This window comes from Corythoichthys intestinalis, unplaced genomic scaffold (assembly GCF_030265065.1).
Source record: "Corythoichthys intestinalis isolate RoL2023-P3 unplaced genomic scaffold, ASM3026506v1 HiC_scaffold_26, whole genome shotgun sequence".
Lineage (NCBI taxonomy): Eukaryota > Metazoa > Chordata > Actinopteri > Syngnathiformes > Syngnathidae > Corythoichthys > Corythoichthys intestinalis.
The window spans coordinates 2,252,499-2,270,954 of record NW_026651595.1 but is presented as its reverse complement, the minus strand read 5'-3'; the positions used below and the strand labels follow the sequence as shown (position 1 = coordinate 2,270,954).

The 18,456-nt window shown below is 37.9% G+C and overlaps 1 protein-coding gene across 1 annotated transcript; it reads left to right on the top strand.

The window, feature by feature from the left end:
• Positions 1 to 4,000: 4,000 nt before the first annotated feature.
• On the top strand, positions 4,001 to 17,366 carry LOC130911313 (homeobox protein BarH-like 1). Its single transcript, XM_057829193.1, has 4 exons — positions 4,001 to 4,202; positions 5,000 to 5,288; positions 5,360 to 5,444; positions 17,022 to 17,366. Exons 1-4 carry the CDS (start codon positions 4,001 to 4,003, stop codon positions 17,184 to 17,186), a joined length of 741 nt encoding a protein of 246 aa, XP_057685176.1. The 3' UTR covers positions 17,187 to 17,366.
• Positions 17,367 to 18,456: the final 1,090 nt, after the last annotated feature.

Genomic DNA, 18,456 nt, shown 5'->3' with positions numbered 1-18,456 from the left:
TTTCTAAAACGTAACTTCAAGAAGAATTTGCATTTTGTTTGTTTGTTTGTTTGTTTGTTAGCACTCCGTCAATACTGCCTTCCCAAACCTGGAAGTGTGACGTCATTTACAGAAGGCAACATGGCAGACTTTTTCCGTAGCAGTGACGTTAGCGATGATGAGGGCTCCCAGGAAAGATTACCAGCAATTAATCGTCACATGTTTCAACCTGAGGCGGCACAGTGGTGATGCCGCTGATTGGCGGCTCGACACGTCACGAAAGGAAGCATGGTAAGCGTGTGTCTGGAATCATGATTTTTCTCTAAACGTTTCTTTCCCCAGTCATCCTGTGACATAATTATGAGTAATTGCAAAAACAGACGAGTAGTTTAATAGATCTATTGTATGTATCTAATCTATCAAATTCACATGAATAGACGACGTGTCAGTTGTCCTATCTGCTTATGACAGGCCAACAACAAAAAAACAGGTTGCACTTCAACAAACAGGCAGTAGGATTTGCCCTCCTATATCAACAGACTTGCATCAAATTTCAGAATTAGAAAATCTAGTAATGGTCTTCTTACAACTTTGAAAAAACAAGGCTGTATTCTACTAGGCTTTCAAAGCTGTTGTCAATGAAATATTGAAAACAATGAAGTAATCGAGGAGTCATGGAGAAGTTCTTCCGCATGACTCTCACAAAAGATGTCCAAATCCTTGCAAAAGGTTTTTTGGGCCACTGATACTCTCGAACCGTCATGTGAGAAATTCATTGCTTCACATCGAGATGGCATGATGAATCTCGCGAGTAAAGCCCAGAAAATCTTTGCAATACAGTGGGGCAAATAAGTATTTAGTCAACCACTAATTGTGCAAGTTCCACTTGAAAATATTAGAGAGGCCTGTAATTGTCAACATGGATAAACCTCAACCATGAAAGACAGAATGTGGGGGAAAAAAACAGAAAATCACATTGTTTGATTTTTAAAGAATTTATTTGCAAATCATGGTGGAAAATAAGTATTTGGTCAAGACCAAAAGTTCATCTCAATACTTTGTTATGTACCCTTTGTTGGCAATAACGGAGGCCATACGTTTTCTGTAACACTTCACAAGCTTTCACACACTGTTGCTGGTATTTTGGCCTATTCCTCCATGCAGATCTCCTCTAAAGCAGTGATGTTTTGGGCTTTCTTTGGGCAGCACGGACTTTCAACTCCCTCCACAGATTTTCTATGGGGTTGAGATCTGGAGACTGGCTAGGCCACTCCAGGACCTTGAAATGCTTCTTACGAAGCCACTCCTTTGTTGCCCTGGCTGTGTGTTTGAGATCATTGTCATGCTGAAAGACCCAGCCACGTCTCATCTTCAATGCCCTTGCTGATGGAAGGAGATTTTCACTCAAAATCTCTCAATACATGGCCCCATTCATTCTTTCCTTTACACAGATCAGTCGTCCTGGTCCCTTTGCAGAAAAACAGCCCCAAAGCATGATGTTTCCACCCCCATGCTTCACAGTGGATATGGTACAATTTAGTATTCTTGTTCCTCCAAACACGAGAACCTGTGATTCTACCAAAAAGTTCTATTTTAGTTTCGTCTGACCATAACACATTCTCCCAGTCCTCTTCTGGATCATCCAAATAGTCTCTCGAGCGAACCGCAGACGGGCCTGGACGTATACTTTCTTCAGCAGGGGGACACTTCTGGCAGTGCAGGATTTCAGTCCCTGGCGGCGCTTTGTGTTACTGATAGTAGCCTTTGTTACTGTGGTCTGAGGGTCATTTACTAGGTCCCTGTGTGGTTCTGGGATTTTTGCTCAACGTTCTTGTTATCATTTTGACGCCACGGGGTGAGGAGGGAGTTGAAAGTCCGTGTTGCCCAACAACAGCCCCAAAACATCACTGCTCTAGAGGAGATCTGCATGGAGGAATGGGCCAAAATACCAGCAACAGTGTGTGAAAAGCTTGTGAAGAGTTACAGAAAACGTTTAGCCTTCGTTACTGGCAACAAAGGGTACATAACAAAGTATTGAGATGCACTTTTGGTCTTGACCAAATACTTATTTTCCACCATGATTTGCAAATAAATTCTTTAAAAATCAAACAATGTGATTTTCTGGGGGGGGGGGGGGGGGTTCCACATTCTGTCTCTCATGGTTGAAGTTTACCCATGTTGACAATTACAGGCCTCTCTAATATTTTCAAGTGAGAGAACTTGCACAATTAGTGGTTGACTAAATACTTATTTGCCGCACTGTATATGGTGAGGATAGGATAGAGCTGGCGAGGTCTTCTGTAAATGACATCATCAGGTAGCGGCCGGCATCAAGGCTCGTCCCTTGTTGCTAAGGTGTTGCTATGGCAGTAACTCAAAAACTACACAATCAATTAACATTTTTTTTTTTTTTTTTTTTTTAATAAATGGAGTTTGACACAGCGAATAATGCATTCGAGATTCGATACAATTTAACCGAGTAAAAAGGTCAAGAATTGAACTCTTCACCTGCCCTTTAATCCCAAGAGAGTTAAAGTCACTGGCACTTTCAGTTGGAAAAAATAAGTTTAAATATAAGATATTCTGAATATTTTATTTATTTGTCGTTATTTTTATTTTGCCAAGAAATCGTAATCGATATAATAATAAGTGTATATAAAACCCTATAAATGCCATCATTAGAACATTAAAGAATAGTTTGACATGTAAATAAGATATTAATATTATAGATACATTTAGTAATGTTTTAATAATATGTGCTGTACAGTCATTCTCTCCATCATACGATACGTGTGTTTGTACATACGTAAAGGTAAATATATTCTTTCATTCATTTTCCGAGCCACTTAACCTCACGAGGGTCGTGGGGCTGGAGCCTATCCCAGCTAACTATGGGCTGTCGGCGGCGTACACCCGGAATCGGTTGCCAGCCAATCGCAGGGCATAAGGAGAAGAACAACTATTTGCGCACACACACTCATACAATTTAAAGTTTTCAATCAGCCTACCATGCATGTTTTTGAGATGTGGAAGGAAACCGGAGTACCCAGAGAAAACCCACGCAAGCGAGAACTTCACACAGGAAACCCGGGATTGAACCCTTGATCTCAGAGCTGTGAGGCAGACGTGCTAACCACTCTGCCGTGCACCGTGATGTAAACACGGTGTACGGTGTACAGCAAATGCTTTTAGAACTTCTCAATGCATTGAGGGCACAAAAGTTGAGCAGCGAGGTAGCACTGTATATCCTCATTTACCTATTGATCACACAGCATAAGGAGCAAGGTCACCAATGCAGGGAATTGAATCCACAACCTCTTGTTTGGAAAGGCAGATACGCCACCGTATCACAACGCAGTGTAGTAGATCAAAACATTGCAAATAAAATATGAGTAATATAAATAACACAAATAATAACATACAACATACCGAAACAGTTTAATTAAACTAGAGGGGATGAATAGGCAGGGTTTTTTATTTGTAGGGATGTTAGTAGACATATGAGATACTTGCTGATCATTAATCTTCCCCTAGCTGAGTTCATCATAGTTATGACCAGTGGCAGCTTTAAGCGTTTTGGGGCTATGCCTAATGGTCTATCCTCTTTACGAATAAATACTGTTTGTTAAATGATTAATTATGCGCTATCTAGGTTAAAGAGGTGGGGTCTTGGACCCTTAAGACCCAAACATTTTGCCTATTCACACTCAACTCACCACCAATCCTTTTCATTATACTGATAAAAGCCCCGTCCATCAAGGTCCCTCCCATCAGTGGGCATGATCACGAAGGATTTGCTGAGTTTGATCTTGGCTATTCATTTGATTTTTGTCTCCCATTTGGCTTACACGATCTTCTGGGAAAAACAGAAGAGGACGCTGCTGCTATTTTTGTAGTGTCCCAGCCTAAAAGATATATTTGATGTATAGGATTATTGTCTGGACTTTAAAATCAACGAGGTGGGAAAATGAGAACTGAATAATTTGCGCTATAAACCTGTAGCCGGAAAAAAATAGCGACCATGCAGCGTCATTTGGACATCGGGGCACTTTACCATCCTGTGGAAGTTCAGCCCGATCACGGGACGCATCGCTACCGGACTTTCATGATTGAAGAGATCCTCACCGATCACGAGGAACACAAAGTTGCAGCTCCCACAAGAGAGCTCCTCAAATTCGGAGTACACGCGCTTCTCTCTACTCGTGCATTCCGGAACCAAATGGGTAAGAACAAACGGAGTAGTCCGATTTGTTACGTTAACACGGAGGCCAAAATTGCATGAATGTGTTTTCATTATATTATAAGTAAACATATGCCCCTCCGCCCCTAAAGCATTTGAAACCCAAATATTAGTTGACAATCAGGTTCATGTGACAGCCAGCCATGTGCGATGTCGGTCGATGATGAATAAATAACCACAAAGCGTTTAGGACGGATTCGATTCGTGAAAAGGCTACAAGACAAAACACAACAACTTTACTTGTTGACCGTTGCATGCGTTACACAATTAATACAGTAGGTTGTTTGTATTTGATAATAATAATAATAAGTTGCAATAAATCCAAATGATGTATAGCTGTTGACGTTCTTTGTTTGTTTGTTTGTTTTTTGTTTTTTGTTTGTTTGTTCGTTCGTTTTGCTCTAAGTTGCTGAAATAAGTAAATTCGATATGTTTAACTCCTTATGACAGCAACAATTCCAAGTCGGTGTTTTGAGCTAATAATGATGTACGGGATGTTTTACAATCGATAAAAGTTATAAATGAGAATTAGAATTCATGAAAATTCTAACATACACCATTTCATTCTGCGTATTTCCTCAAATGTTACTATACCAAAGACCCAACATTTATTCATTTCGGTTTAAATGATGTCGATTGCGTACGCATAAAACTTAAATTACCCAAAAAATAAAATGTCAAATATATTTTCGTTTGGTTTGTTCGAAGCCCAAGATGATGCGAAAGAACTTCGAGGTGACTCATGACAACTTTTCATCTTTACCTATTCTCTTATGAAAGCGTTGAAGGCCGACCAGACTACGCGAAATGTTGTCAAGTTCCCCTTGTCCCCGTTGCCCCGCTCACTGAGCTCGACGCTCGGCTCCCCGCTGCTATCGGCCCCTACAAACCTGCAGGTCGGCGTGCCATCCCTTCCTCTCGATCTTCACATCAGGGGCACATTGGAGCATGGATCTGGAGTCGGCAAAAGCAAGAAGGGTCGCCGGAGCCGAACAGTGTTCACCGAACTCCAGTTAATGGGGCTGGAAAAACGCTTCGAGAAGCAAAAATATTTGTCAACACCTGATAGGTGAGTGGCTGCATACCGTTAATATATATATCTCAACACATATAATTTTATCCATATTTAATCCCTTACAGAATAGATCTTGCTGAGTCTTTGGGCCTCAGTCAACTCCAAGTCAAAACGTGGTATCAGAACAGAAGGATGAAATGGAAGAAAATTGTAAGTTTAACGCATAATTACTATAAACCTGATATGTCGTGAATCACAAAAAAAATTCACTGTTACTGTCTGTACCTAACAAAAGTGACCATTTGTTACCCAATATGTGCAAACGTTTCTTCCAATGATAAGACAGAAAAATCAAAGGTTGTGACATAATATAGATGTATATTAGGGCTGAATGATATTGGGAAAAACTTACATTGCGACTTTTGGGGGGTTTGCGATATATTGCAATATATATTGCAATTTTACAACTAGAAGAATTTTCACCATGACTTCAATCGCTCTGTTTGGAAAGACTTTGGTTGGACTCACCATGTTTTCGTATTAGTGTATTGCATTCAGTATTTTATTAGATTGTTTTTCCTGAGTTTCCCCCTTGTTTTTCCAATTTATCCTTCTATTCTTATTTTTTCCCCTTTATTCTTTAAAAATTTATCATATTCTTCATTATAAAAATGCTATCTTCGTTTCTGTCATTTTGTTGCATTATAGATTTAAGGTGCTTCAATTTTCTTTAATAGAATTTATTTATTATTCATTTATCTAAGAACTGAAAGTGCAAAAAAAATTGCAAAACCGCGATATATGATTGTATTCATATAATACAGTTTAATCCAGGGTTTATCCGTGAATGATCAAGATTGCTGTATATAAAATGGATACAGGAAGTCATGTTTCGGCACACATGCTGCTTTTATGAAGCAAACCAAAAATTAACACGTTCAAAAAAATAATAATAATAATCCTACATCCTGCATGAGGACTATTGCGCATGCACACAATGCGATGACGATATTGAAACGATATATTGTGCAAGCCTAATTTATATGTATATATAGATATACCTGTATATGTTTCACTGTAAATCATCAATTTATCGATTCTTTGGACGGCGACATATTTTACGATATTACAAATATATAAGATATTAAGTACAAATTTAACACAATCTCTTCCATTTCAAGCCTGCCTAGGGTCGATTCAATTCAAAGGGCTTTCAACTAATTGACTATGCTATTATGTAAACATTAACACACTTGGTTGTTCCACCGAGAAAGCAATAAAAAAATTTTAAAAAACAATATCGATGTTTTTGACAATTCTGTTTTAGAAACTTTTCAGATATTTACATGAAACCTATTCTTTTTGACAAAAAGGCAAGTCTCAAAGAAGACTATATAGGTTGTTGTTTTTTTTGTGTGTGTTTTGATCTATTTCGATTCCATTGTCCTTAACCAATCAATAGGGTAACTTGATACTAACAGAGGTGGGTAGAGTAGGCAAAAAATTTACTCACGTAAGAGTAGCGTTACTTCAAAATAATATTAATCAAGTAAGAGTAAAAGTAGTCATCCCAAAAATGTACTCAAGTACAATTAAAAAAGTATTTGGTGAAAAGAATACTCAAGTAATGAGTAACATTTTGAGTAACTGCTTACATTGTTTTTTGTTTGTTTGTTTGTTTGTTTGTTTGTTTGTTTGTTTGTTTGTTTGTTTGTTTTTTAAACAATGGTATTTTTTTCTCAGCACAAAGTTATCCATATAAACTGTTATTTTCATACTGTACTATAACCTATTACATAACTGCACTGAAGCAAAGATATTTTAAAAAATTGAATTCTGGTGAGAGAAGAAAAATCTGCAGCACTGAAGTGTCATTCGTCAAAAGAGCATGAGTGCCCGCTAATGGAGAAAATAGTTCGAATAGTTGAATAGGAAACAGTTCCTTCATAGTTCCTAATATGAAATAAAATGGATCATATCTCCGGTTTTCCGTGGTCAATCGGAGCCAAATAAAAACCGGGACAGAGGTTAAAATCTGCGCTTTTCAGTCACGTTGAGAGCAATGCTCTTTGTCAAATACTTCATTTTTACGATGGTTTAAAGACGCCACAGGATCGAAAATGGCGGCGTGATCGTGGAACGGCAAGCTTGCGTCTGAATGGTACACTGCTGTACACTGCTAATACAATGTAAATAAATTAATTTGTTTGAAATAAATTAATTTGTTAATTAATTGGATTAGCCAATATTTTTTAAATATTTACTCAAGTAAATGTAAAAAGTATTGCTTAGTAAAACTCTTCTTAGTAGTACATTTTTCTACAAAAAGTTAGTCAAGTAAATGTAACGGAGTAAATGTAACGCATTGCTACCCACCTATGTACACTAATATATACACTGTCATTCATTTTCCATACCGCTTATCGTCACAAACATTGCAAGGGTCCAAAAGCTCAGCTGAATCTCGGCAGGAGGCAGGGTACCCCCCCTAACTAGTCCCAGGGCACAACGAAACAAACAATCATCAATTATACTAAATTTCACAAATGGATAAATTAGAGTGTTCTATTATTCTTGCATGCATGTTTTTATATGGGAGGACAATGGAGTACCTGGATAAAACCTGCAGCCATGGGAGGAAACAAACTGTACATAAAGAAAGGCCTATTGAACCCTTGATCTCAGATGCAAACCTGTCATCCAAGGTTGTGCTATCAATATAATGGCAGAAAACACTCAGGTGACTTGAAGTTCCGCTCTGAGACCCCCAATTTGGCCAACTTTCAAAATCGTCCGATATGCATGTTTGATACATCAATGGAAAGCTTAAAATCTCAATTTTCTGGGGTAAGAAAATTTTTGAATAGGAGGGCATTTAAAAAAAAAAAAAAAAAAAAAAAAACAGAAAACAAATTTTAAACAGCAAAACCCTGTCTGGAGGTGAGAGCACGCAAGAGACGAATTAAAGACGCCATGACTTCAACGAGAAATTATCGCATACTTACCTTGTTTCGATCCAAAAACTCCATGCAGCATGTATCACCGAGTGGCAAGACACAGCTGTTAATGGCCACAGCTGGATTTTTGTGGGATTTGATGGGTGAAACATGGAAATATAACAAGGGTCGCGATGCAGAAATCGCAGACATCAAGGAGTCGTCGAGGTTTTCTTTTTCATATATTTACCCTTTGAAACGTTTTTTTTTTTTCCCATTTTTTCTTTGTATGGATCAATTATTTATCATCTAACATATCAGAGAAAATAAGACAGTAACAAAAAATATATAATTAAGCGATAGTTATGAGGTAGATATCCGTGACTTTTTTAAAGACACCATTTTTTTCATTGTGACGTCATTTGTTTAAGAGTTTAAAATATGCGAGTGAATAATTTTTTTTAAGTCTTTTTTTTTTTAAACAAAATATTAGACATCAATTAATGATTATAAGCTAAAAATGACAGACATTTCGAATAATAAATACAATTACTTATCTTCTTTTTACGGCTAGGTTGAAACACGTCTGTAAACGGGGGTTTCTAGGGTAAAACGGACAAATTAAAAATAGTTTGGGGCTTATTGCGACTTGAATCTGCTATAGCAGCACATAGACATATTGTTCAATCAAACATAACGGTTCTTTTGGCTTAAAATACAGCAGTTTATTTTAAAGAGGGGTGCTGGAGCAGAAACTGCTTTTTCAGTCTTGTCTGTGTTTTCCGCCATATGCGTGTTAAGGGTGGGACTTTGACACGTTAAATATGATGAACTAATTACAAAGAGAAACGTGTTAAAATAATTTTTTTTAAAAATAATAATGCATTTAATCAACAGCATTATACACTCAAAGCCATATTGCCTTATGAACACAGCCAAAAAGAAGTTAATCATAGATAGCAACTTTTAAAAAAAGATATAAAGTGTTCTTTCATTCATTCATCTTCTTCTTGCATAATGTAATACCAATGCTGCTTCACTGCGAAGTGGTGCCTCCTAGTGGCCATGCTTCGCACAAACTCAAGATTGTTCTTTTCTTATATTAACTGCACTGTTGAGGGAATTTCACATATACAGTATATTAAATATATGCCCATTGGTGTAGTTTGACTTTTGTGGGAGGGGGGTAACAAAATACGTGGATGACCCCGAAACGCAGTGTCAGCAATAAAATTTACTTACAATACATATACACTGTATACTTGACAGTTGACACTGTTCGTGTTCAATCCTTGGTTCAAACTCAGTTGTTGTTGGTAGTGTTTGAAAGCTTAGGTTTAAAGAAATTCTGAATATCCAGCTTGCCACCTCTGGTGTGGTTTTGGAAAAACAAATCACAGGACCGACACGAAGGTGCTAGTCACGTGATGTGTTCGAAAAATAATTTTGACCCATTATGAAATACTTTGTAGGATTCTTGTTAATTTCATTAAATTTGTTGTGTATTTTATTGCTTTACAACTTTTATAGACAACATTTTAACATTTTAAGGGGAAGTTCAGAATTTATGACATCAGGCTTAATCTTCGAGTTAGCGGGGGTTAAATTAGTCAGGGAAGTTTATTTCAACAAATTCCGTGCAGTTTGTCAGTTATTCATTAGTTTCAGGGCTCCGGAGTGGCTAAGCTAGCGCGAGTCAATAGCGCCTGCTTAGACTGCCAATAAAAAACAGTATTAACAGATCTAACATCGTCAATTAAATTCGAAATACCCATGCGCCCAAAACAACGTCACATCAAACTGCTGTAATTCGTTTCATTCTGCGGGACAATTTTTTTAGATGCTTAATGCGACCACAATAGAGAGTAGCTCAGTCTGCTCCCTTTTGTCCCCCCCCCCCCCCCCGGAAAAAAAAATTTGATATCACTCTGCCCTGCTTGCCTAGACAGCCTGTTCCCTGCAGAGCTGCTGGATTACAAATGTTGCCATTCATACTACAATTATTGACATGTAATGGTAAATTTTGAAAACTTAAACCTGAAAATCCTGAAAACATAGCCAAACGAATTGATTGCATGGGTCATTGGTGATTCTAATGCATGCATATATTGTTTTTTATTGGTATGCTAAGCAGGCACCATTGACTTGCGCTAGCTTAGTCACTCCGGAGCCCTTAAACTAACAAAGAACTAACAAATTGTGCATGGAATTTGTTGAAATCAACTCCACCGACTAAACCCCTGCTAATTCGTAGATTAAGCCGTATGTTCAGAACTTCCCCTTTAAATTCATTTAAAGGAAAGTCATTTACATGCAATGACAGTTTTCGGCCGCCGGGGGGCACTGTACAATGTAGGTAGTCCCCAGACTTACCTGATTTCAACTTTACGACATCGGAGTCTCGTCTGCAATTTTTTTCTCCAGTAGTTTTTTTATTTACTTTTTCTTATTGTACCTCACATTATCATATTTTTTTACTATACTTTATTAATAAGACGTGTACTGTCGTCTCTAAACATTGAGTTGTTCATCTTTACAGGCAGCAAACAAGGAAATTGTGCTTTTTTAAGCTTTTTACTTCCTTCACTTTTGACAGTTTGTAAGAGTGTAGCACACATACTGTATGTACACTTATTTTCAAAACGACACTCATTTTGACAATACAACACTTGACACAAAACAATTGGTATTAAAACGTCCATCTAGTCTGATCAATATGTAAATTTAGTAGATTAAATTAGCGTAATTTGCCTAACAAAAGTCCGCTATCTTATATGCTACAAATGCTAATATATTTACAATTGTCATAGCAAATCATTCACACGTAACTCCACAAACTGTAGCTGTTAACTGAATTACAAATGGAGACACAAACATATAGTCAAACAGCTGAGACAATTTACAGCCTGATGTGGGCCAAACCAGAGCGCAGCTATCGGTTACCCATGTCAGACGTCTGAGTCTGCTCTTCAGTCAAACAAGGCGACAGTCCAGCCAGACCCAACGCTGCCACCAGAGGGCAGTGTATCCTCCATTAATAAACAGAATAAAATACTTTTGGACTTATTGAATCGTTATTTTGGGGTGCTGAACTCATTCACTCCCTGACATTTTCACCGGTGCAACCCCCTTCGCTCCCGGCCGTTTTACTGGATTTTAACTCATTTTGCAAGGCCCACACAAAATTCTGTTCTTATTGCTATAAAAACATGGAACCCACCAAAAGAAAGATTAGACTCTCTTCTTTCAGCAGGAAAAAAAGTTAGATCATATCTTTTTCCATTCTCTAGAAATCAGCATTAGAAAATAGCTTTAGCTTGAGCAATTTTCCAATTTCTGATGAAAAAACTGAGAAATTGAGCTTTTTGTAAAAGCATACATTTCAAACATAACTTTGACTTTAACACAGCTATTTTTTGCTCTTGTGACATCCCAAACATCTGAATAATGTTTTCCTTCTACAAAATAACATAAACAACAAGATAAATAGAGCTTTTGATAGCAAAGTAACAATTTATTTATACATAACTAAGCTATTGAACTGAGAGATGACGCTGTTGTGGCTGCGACAGCCGGGGTAAACTTTTCCCTCATCGCCGCCTGTCTCATCAAGATGGATTTTTTTTTTGTCTTTCTTTTGTGGTGACCACTGCCATGTGGCAGAGTTTGTCTGGGATTTGTGTGGGGCATATTGTGTTCCTGGGGGGGAACTGGTTTGGCTGTGCGCGTTTCCGGCTGAGTAGCGGGGGACGTGAGTGGCCGAGTACAGTGGCGCAGGCTCTTCTCGGCGAGCAGCACAGACTCAACGGAATCGTCCGCTGCACTTGTGGTCCCGGTCGTTCTGCTCGGTCGTCCAGCGCCTGGCATCCCGGGCGTCCTCCCGGTTGTTCTGCTCGGTCATTCGCCGCCTGGCATCCTGGACATCCTCCTGGTCGTCGCACTTGGTCATTCGTTGCCTGGCATCCTGGTCGTCCTGCTCGGACTTCCCGCGCCTGGCGTCCTGGACGTCCTCCTGGTCGTCCATTCGGTCGTCTTCCGCCAGCGCCCCGGCCGTGCGACCCGGCCATTCATTCCGTTGAATCGAGTTGTGGGTCTTACCAAATGTGCGACTGCCCTCCAGTGACCAGTTTTATTGCTTTAAAATGGATTTTCAGCGTTGTGCTTTGGAGCTAAGTTGCATCAGAACCTACAGATGACTTGCGAAAAAAAATGTAAAAGACGTATAAATACGTCGTTGCGACACTGAAACAATTAAAACTAGAACATATATATACGTTTTTGGGAGCAAATGAGTTAAAAGGTTACTTCCGACTTTGGCGGAAATTCGGGTTACGTGTAGGAGCGGAACTCATTCGTAACCAAGGGACTACCTGTAGCCCCTAAAAACACCCCTAATTTGTAATCCATAGTCGATTTGATTTAAAAATTTACTTCGTTTTATTTCATTTTTGTATATTTTGTTGTTGTTGTTTAAATACAGCAGTACTTTGCGAAAGAAAGGTCCCGCAATATCTTTAAATATTTGTTTTGATTTTCTTTTTTTCCCCTTTATTATTATCTGGGTGTTTGAAAAAAACCCAGATGATGTTATTCTGCAACTTTATTATTATTATTATTATTATTATTGTTGTTGTTAGTATCTTAATGCAAGTGTTAAATACAAGTGTACTTATTTAAAGGGTATGTCAACCCCTGGGGAAATGTTAATATTCCATCATTTATCCATAAACGCATGCCTTTTTTATTCATTAATGCCACTTCGTGTAATTACACACAAGAAAATGAGAGAAATTTGGATCGATTGTCAAGCTAAAACGACCGGCGCCCGAGATCTGGCAGATTGTGTGCGTGACGTCATTACAAGTGAAGAGAGTGCCACCGGCCACTAGGGGGGCAGCGCCTGTCTGCATCAATATGATTCCTTCTAGTGAGGGGAGAATTAGGGGTGTTTTGAGCTGTTTATGCTGTTGCATTGTGTTCGTCCTGCTCTGCACATATTCCAGGTTCCCTCATGAAGAAACACCCCTCGTTGTCAATAAAAGAGAATTCAGAATTGACAGTGAGGGGTGTTTCTTCAACAAGAAAAAGGCTCAGTGCTTTAATACTGAATGGCTGGGATGATGGCAGACAATTTCGTTTCTAGTTCCAGCGACGAATCCGACGTAGAAGGACGTAACGAATGTTCATTTAATGGCGACGGTGTTTAACTGGTGTTTTAGGTAACCAATTTGAGCCCAAACCAGCGAGCCAATGCAGCGTAAAGAAACAGTCATTGAGGGGAGCAATAAATATTAAAATATTGTAACGTTGATAATAGTCAACCGTTGAATCAGATTGCAATTCTTTATTTGTGGGAACTTATTGAACAACACGACTGCTGTCTGCCGCAGCCAACGCACATATCACCCGCCAGAACAAACGTAAACACAGGAAGGCACGTCCCTCGCTCTCCCGCACCTCCCTCACCCCTCCACGTCATGCGGTGCATTCAGAAACATATGCAAACACCCCCGCCACGTTATAACCCGATTCGTTAAAATATGTCAAATATTATATATTATTGCTTTTATTTATAATTTATACATGTCTCCAGTCCTGTATCCAATGCCTGATTATTTTTTATTATTATTATAGAAGAGTACTTACTCTGGCCATTTCCAGCTTAGCAACTACCTTCCTTTGCTTTGCCTGGGATGGTGAGGTGGTCTCATCAGTGGCAGTCTTCGTCCTCTTTCTTCGTGTCTTGGGACACTTAGGTGGCTGTGCGTGTATGGTGGGCACCGCATCTGCTTTGAGCAGCAATCTTTTAGCAAAACCCGATTTCACTTGTCCATAGTTCGAGAAGCTTTCAGGTGGAAAATGCGCACCACACAAAACCGTGCCGGAGGCTGGGTCTGGAAAATTAGCCCTCTTTGCACGGACGAACTTTACCCATTGTCTGCGTAGTCCAGCTTTTTTTTTTTTTTTTTTTTTTTTTTTTTTTTTTGCGTTCGGGAACACATGGATACTATATTCCGATAAATAGCTATTTGTACACCACATAGCACAGCAGTTTTGAACCATTTTAGTGATGTTTTGGTCAAACTAACCCGAACGCTACTCTCTCGTCGATAAAAAACAATGGCACCTGGCTCCGCGTCGACTTTCATTCACTTGTAGTGACGTCGCCGCCCCATTCGGCTGTTTCTGGAACACTTTCGGAAATGTTCGTCATTTTCGATCTATTTTCGATAATTGCTCATTAATGTGATTGATTTTTTTGTTAACTTTATCAATATTTGTTATCTTGGCACATAACGGTTCTATTGATGTCTCACACGCCCTTTGCGTTTTCATACCCTTTAAGTCAGTCGTTCAGTATGATTTTTTAAGTATATATATATTTGGGACCAGAAGTAGTGTGCGTTGAATCAAAATGTGGATTCGGTTCTGGTTCATAGTGCTTTTTTTCACGGAAAGAAAATTACCCAAACCTGAGTTACTTTGGCACAAGTTATAAGCTCTGTATGGTGTGCACGTCTATTGCCACTACAGGCAACTTGTCCAGTGAATTAGTGGTGCGTTAATTGGATCCGTGCAGCTATTCACACTTACAGTGGAACAGAACCCGCGTTGTCACTTCTGAGCATCAGATCTTCTCTCCTCTTGCCCCTTTTGAGCAGCTATAGAACGGTCTTTCCAGCTTTGGAAATGTATTATCTTCTCTTTCCCGGGTGCGGGCAAAAGCTGTTTTCTCACGATGACTCGACGGCACGCCCAACCATCGAGTGCGTTCAAGGGCCATTTCAAGAAAACAGTTCGAAAATTATACCTCAAATTACCATTCGAAAACACGAATGAAAGCGACAGAACACCAAGATAAAATACAAATAGTCCAAATGAAGTACAAAAAGGAGGTGTCTGTGAACATATAAGAGATCATTATTATCATTAATAATCTTAGCATTTTGGACATGCTTTATTTACTCTAGTTGGTCAAGTTAAATAATTCATTTTGTGTTTAATCTTATTTTATTTTGCGCAATGTTGAAATGTCAGGATCAAATAAATATGGTCAAATATAAATTGGTGTAATTCTAAGCAGCATTAATTCATATTTATCAAACAAATACATACATAAATAACAAAGAAAGTATGAATAATATTTGTCTAAAGGTTTTTTATATGAACATGAAAAAAATGAAAACCAAAATATTTTTTAATCATTATTGTTTCTGTTTTTTGCTTCAATTTTCTCATATTCGATGAGAGCGAGAAGAGCGAGCGCGTGTGTGTATATATGTGTGGGGGAGGTGTTTAAAGGGCAAAACCCAAGATTTTCATAAATCCCGTTCCACACAATCTGTCGCCTAATCATATTTATTCATTTCGGCGTAATGAAAAGAAAAAAAAAAACGTTTAATTTCTGGTTGTTTCCTTTTTGGGGGTAGGGGGCAGTGCATATCTCGAAACCAATTTATCAACTTGCCATTTTTTCCTCCCTTGTCAGCCAGCATTGAAGGTTACCAGCAAACAACACGCAAATTGCAAGTATTTAGTTTTATTATTTTGCTTCATGCCGTGGCACATACAAATTGACACTGGGCCGTTTTGACAGACTACTTAAAAACATATGTCAAACACTATGTAAATCTGACATAACATAATACAAATGCTAACTTTACCGGCAAATTACTAGTATTTCATTTTATTGTTCTGCACTGGGCCGTTTTGACATACCACTTTCAACATATTTCAAGCACCATGTAAGTCTGGCATAACATAAGACAACTGTTTCATCATGATGTGTGTTTCATTTTACTTCATCAAAATTCATGAGTAAAAATCAAACAGTACTCCGTTCATGAAATATCCATGCTAAAATGATGATCATACCTATAATACGAATTTAATAATATAATGAATGAAATATCTGACTTACAGAATACATGGTTTAGATATTTGTAACAATAATGCATCTTTCAACTGGATTTTTAAGAATGCACTACTAATATAAATTAGTTTCAAGTGTACGTGTATCCAACCTTCCCTCGAAACGGAATGGTACCGTATTGAGAAACTAAAGTACGCATTCCGTAATTAGATTGCAAGGGATGCGCTCTGTCCCGTGTTATCATGAAACTCGAAAACAGTGTCTGATCATTTCGAATGAATGAGTACTCATACATTTAGTGTGCAGGTGTCACTGGTGGTGTAGTGGCGCATTGACCTGATTTTGGTACTGGCAGCCTCGGGTCGATTCCCAGTGGCGCTGTCTCTCATGGGCCCATTGCCATAACAGCCATAATCAGTATTGAGAATGGATGAATTCCTTTAGTGTGTTTTCTACTCTGCTTGGATTTTCTCATTATTTCTTTTGACTGATTTCAGGGCATTCAAAACAACTCAATATCTTTGAGTGTAAATAATGTTTCACCAATTATATTAGGTAATATGTAGTATCACTTTTAGAGTGACCTGACTATGAGCCGTAGCGCTGAACTGGCAACAAAGAAAGAAAAAGTCAAGGATTGCGTATGGTTTAAAAGTTTCATCAAGTAATTTCAATTTGTCATTGGGGTATGTATTTATGTGCAGTTCATTTTAACCGCAATTTAAAACCCTACGGTGGTGGAGGGCAGGCAATATCTGTTCGGCATAGTCACAGATGAGTCAGAGTAATTGATTTCTATTTGTGGTTTGGATTGAGACAACTACACAAATTTGACCTAAATAAAATGTTAAACTCTACAGGCAGGTTTCAATATATTTAACTCAGCAGAAAATGGGCAGAGCTATATATATATATATATTTCACATTTTTTAAAAACTGGTTGTAAATCACAAAAATTCTGTCTGTTTCTCATTTCAGGTGCTGCAAGGGGGAGGTTTGGAGTCGCCCACTAAGCCGAAAGGCCGTCCAAAGAAGAATTCAATTCCAAGCAGTGAACAGCTCTCTGAGCCAAAAAGATCAACTTCTACCAATGGATGTCTGTCCGAAGGCTTCACATCTCACTTTGAGAACAGTCAGGCTTAAGGACTTCATTGACTCATTTAAGCTAGGAGCAAGGAACAACAACAACAATTACGGAAGATAAGATAATTTGAAAGGTTTGACAAATATGAACAGTGGCTTTAATGTAGGTGGATTCTTCTTAAATATTTTAAACATCCATTTCAGCAGAGTAAACAACAAATACTTGCCTTGAATCGCTCAGAAGATGAACATGAAGATGTTGAGGAGACCAAACATCTATTCCTTCGTACTTGTGGTATTTTATCTATGTATAAATAATAAATAAATAAATAAATAAATAAATAAATAAATAAATAAATAAATAAATAAAATATATATATATATATATATATATATATATATATTTTTTTTTTTTTTTTAATGATACTATCCATTCAGCCATCGATCCGTTTTCTATGCCACATGTATCCTGACTGGGTCCTCGGTGAGCTGCAGCATTTTCGCAACTTTGGCAGTATATGTAGTACTCCCATTCTTATACTTTTTTTCTTTGCTAATAGTAGTGTATTTTTACGCGTTGTATCGATACACGCTTAATTTCCAATTATTAAAACAGTAAATTGAGTATAGAAATTTACGATTGAACCGAGATCAAGAAAAGATAAATCCGAAATCGATGTCACTGCATTAATGCAATGCGATGGTGGCCAGATAAACGTTCAGGGGAGAAGTTAAGCACCCTCTATACAGGTTTTTAAGGAACCATATAAAAAGTAGATCAACTGTATTGATTTTTAAAAATAGCTATATTCTCATAAAACACGCACATACCAGTTACACAAATAAGAATTCGTTTAACGGACAGCAACAAATCAATGAAGAAAACAAGAATCTACTAATAATTGGGCCAAAATTTTCGATTGCTATTAATTAATTTGTTTGGCTTTTTTAATATTCCTTGAACTTAATATTACCTAGGAGGAGCATAATTTTTATTTTTCCTTTATTTTTCATAAGCGAACAATTCTTTGGATTGGTGGTATCCCTCGTTAATAATGGGATTTGTGGAAATTTGGTTGGTTGGTTTGGTGAATTACATTCTGATTTCCTAGTATTAAAAAATAAACTAAAACGAAATTACTACGTATTACCCAGGTCTTTAATGCATCGACATGCATGCAGATTAACGCATTCTGACAGGCATACACACTTCAGAAGAAGTAAAGATACCAAAAAACAAAACAAAAACAATAATAATAATAACAAGAATACTCCGGTAAAACTATTAACTGTTATTATTAAAAACTACTGATATGACAAATTCAAAGTA

Coding starts and splice junctions, on each gene's coding strand:
- LOC130911313 (XM_057829193.1), top strand. CDS start 4,001: ATGCAGCGTCATTTGGACATCGGGGCACTTTACCATCCTGTGGAAGTT. Junction 4,203..4,999: donor TGCATTCCGGAACCAAATGG/GTAAGAACAAAC, acceptor CTCTTATGAAAG/CGTTGAAGGCCGACCAGACT. Junction 5,445..17,021: donor GGATGAAATGGAAGAAAATT/GTAAGTTTAACG, acceptor TTCTCATTTCAG/GTGCTGCAAGGGGGAGGTTT.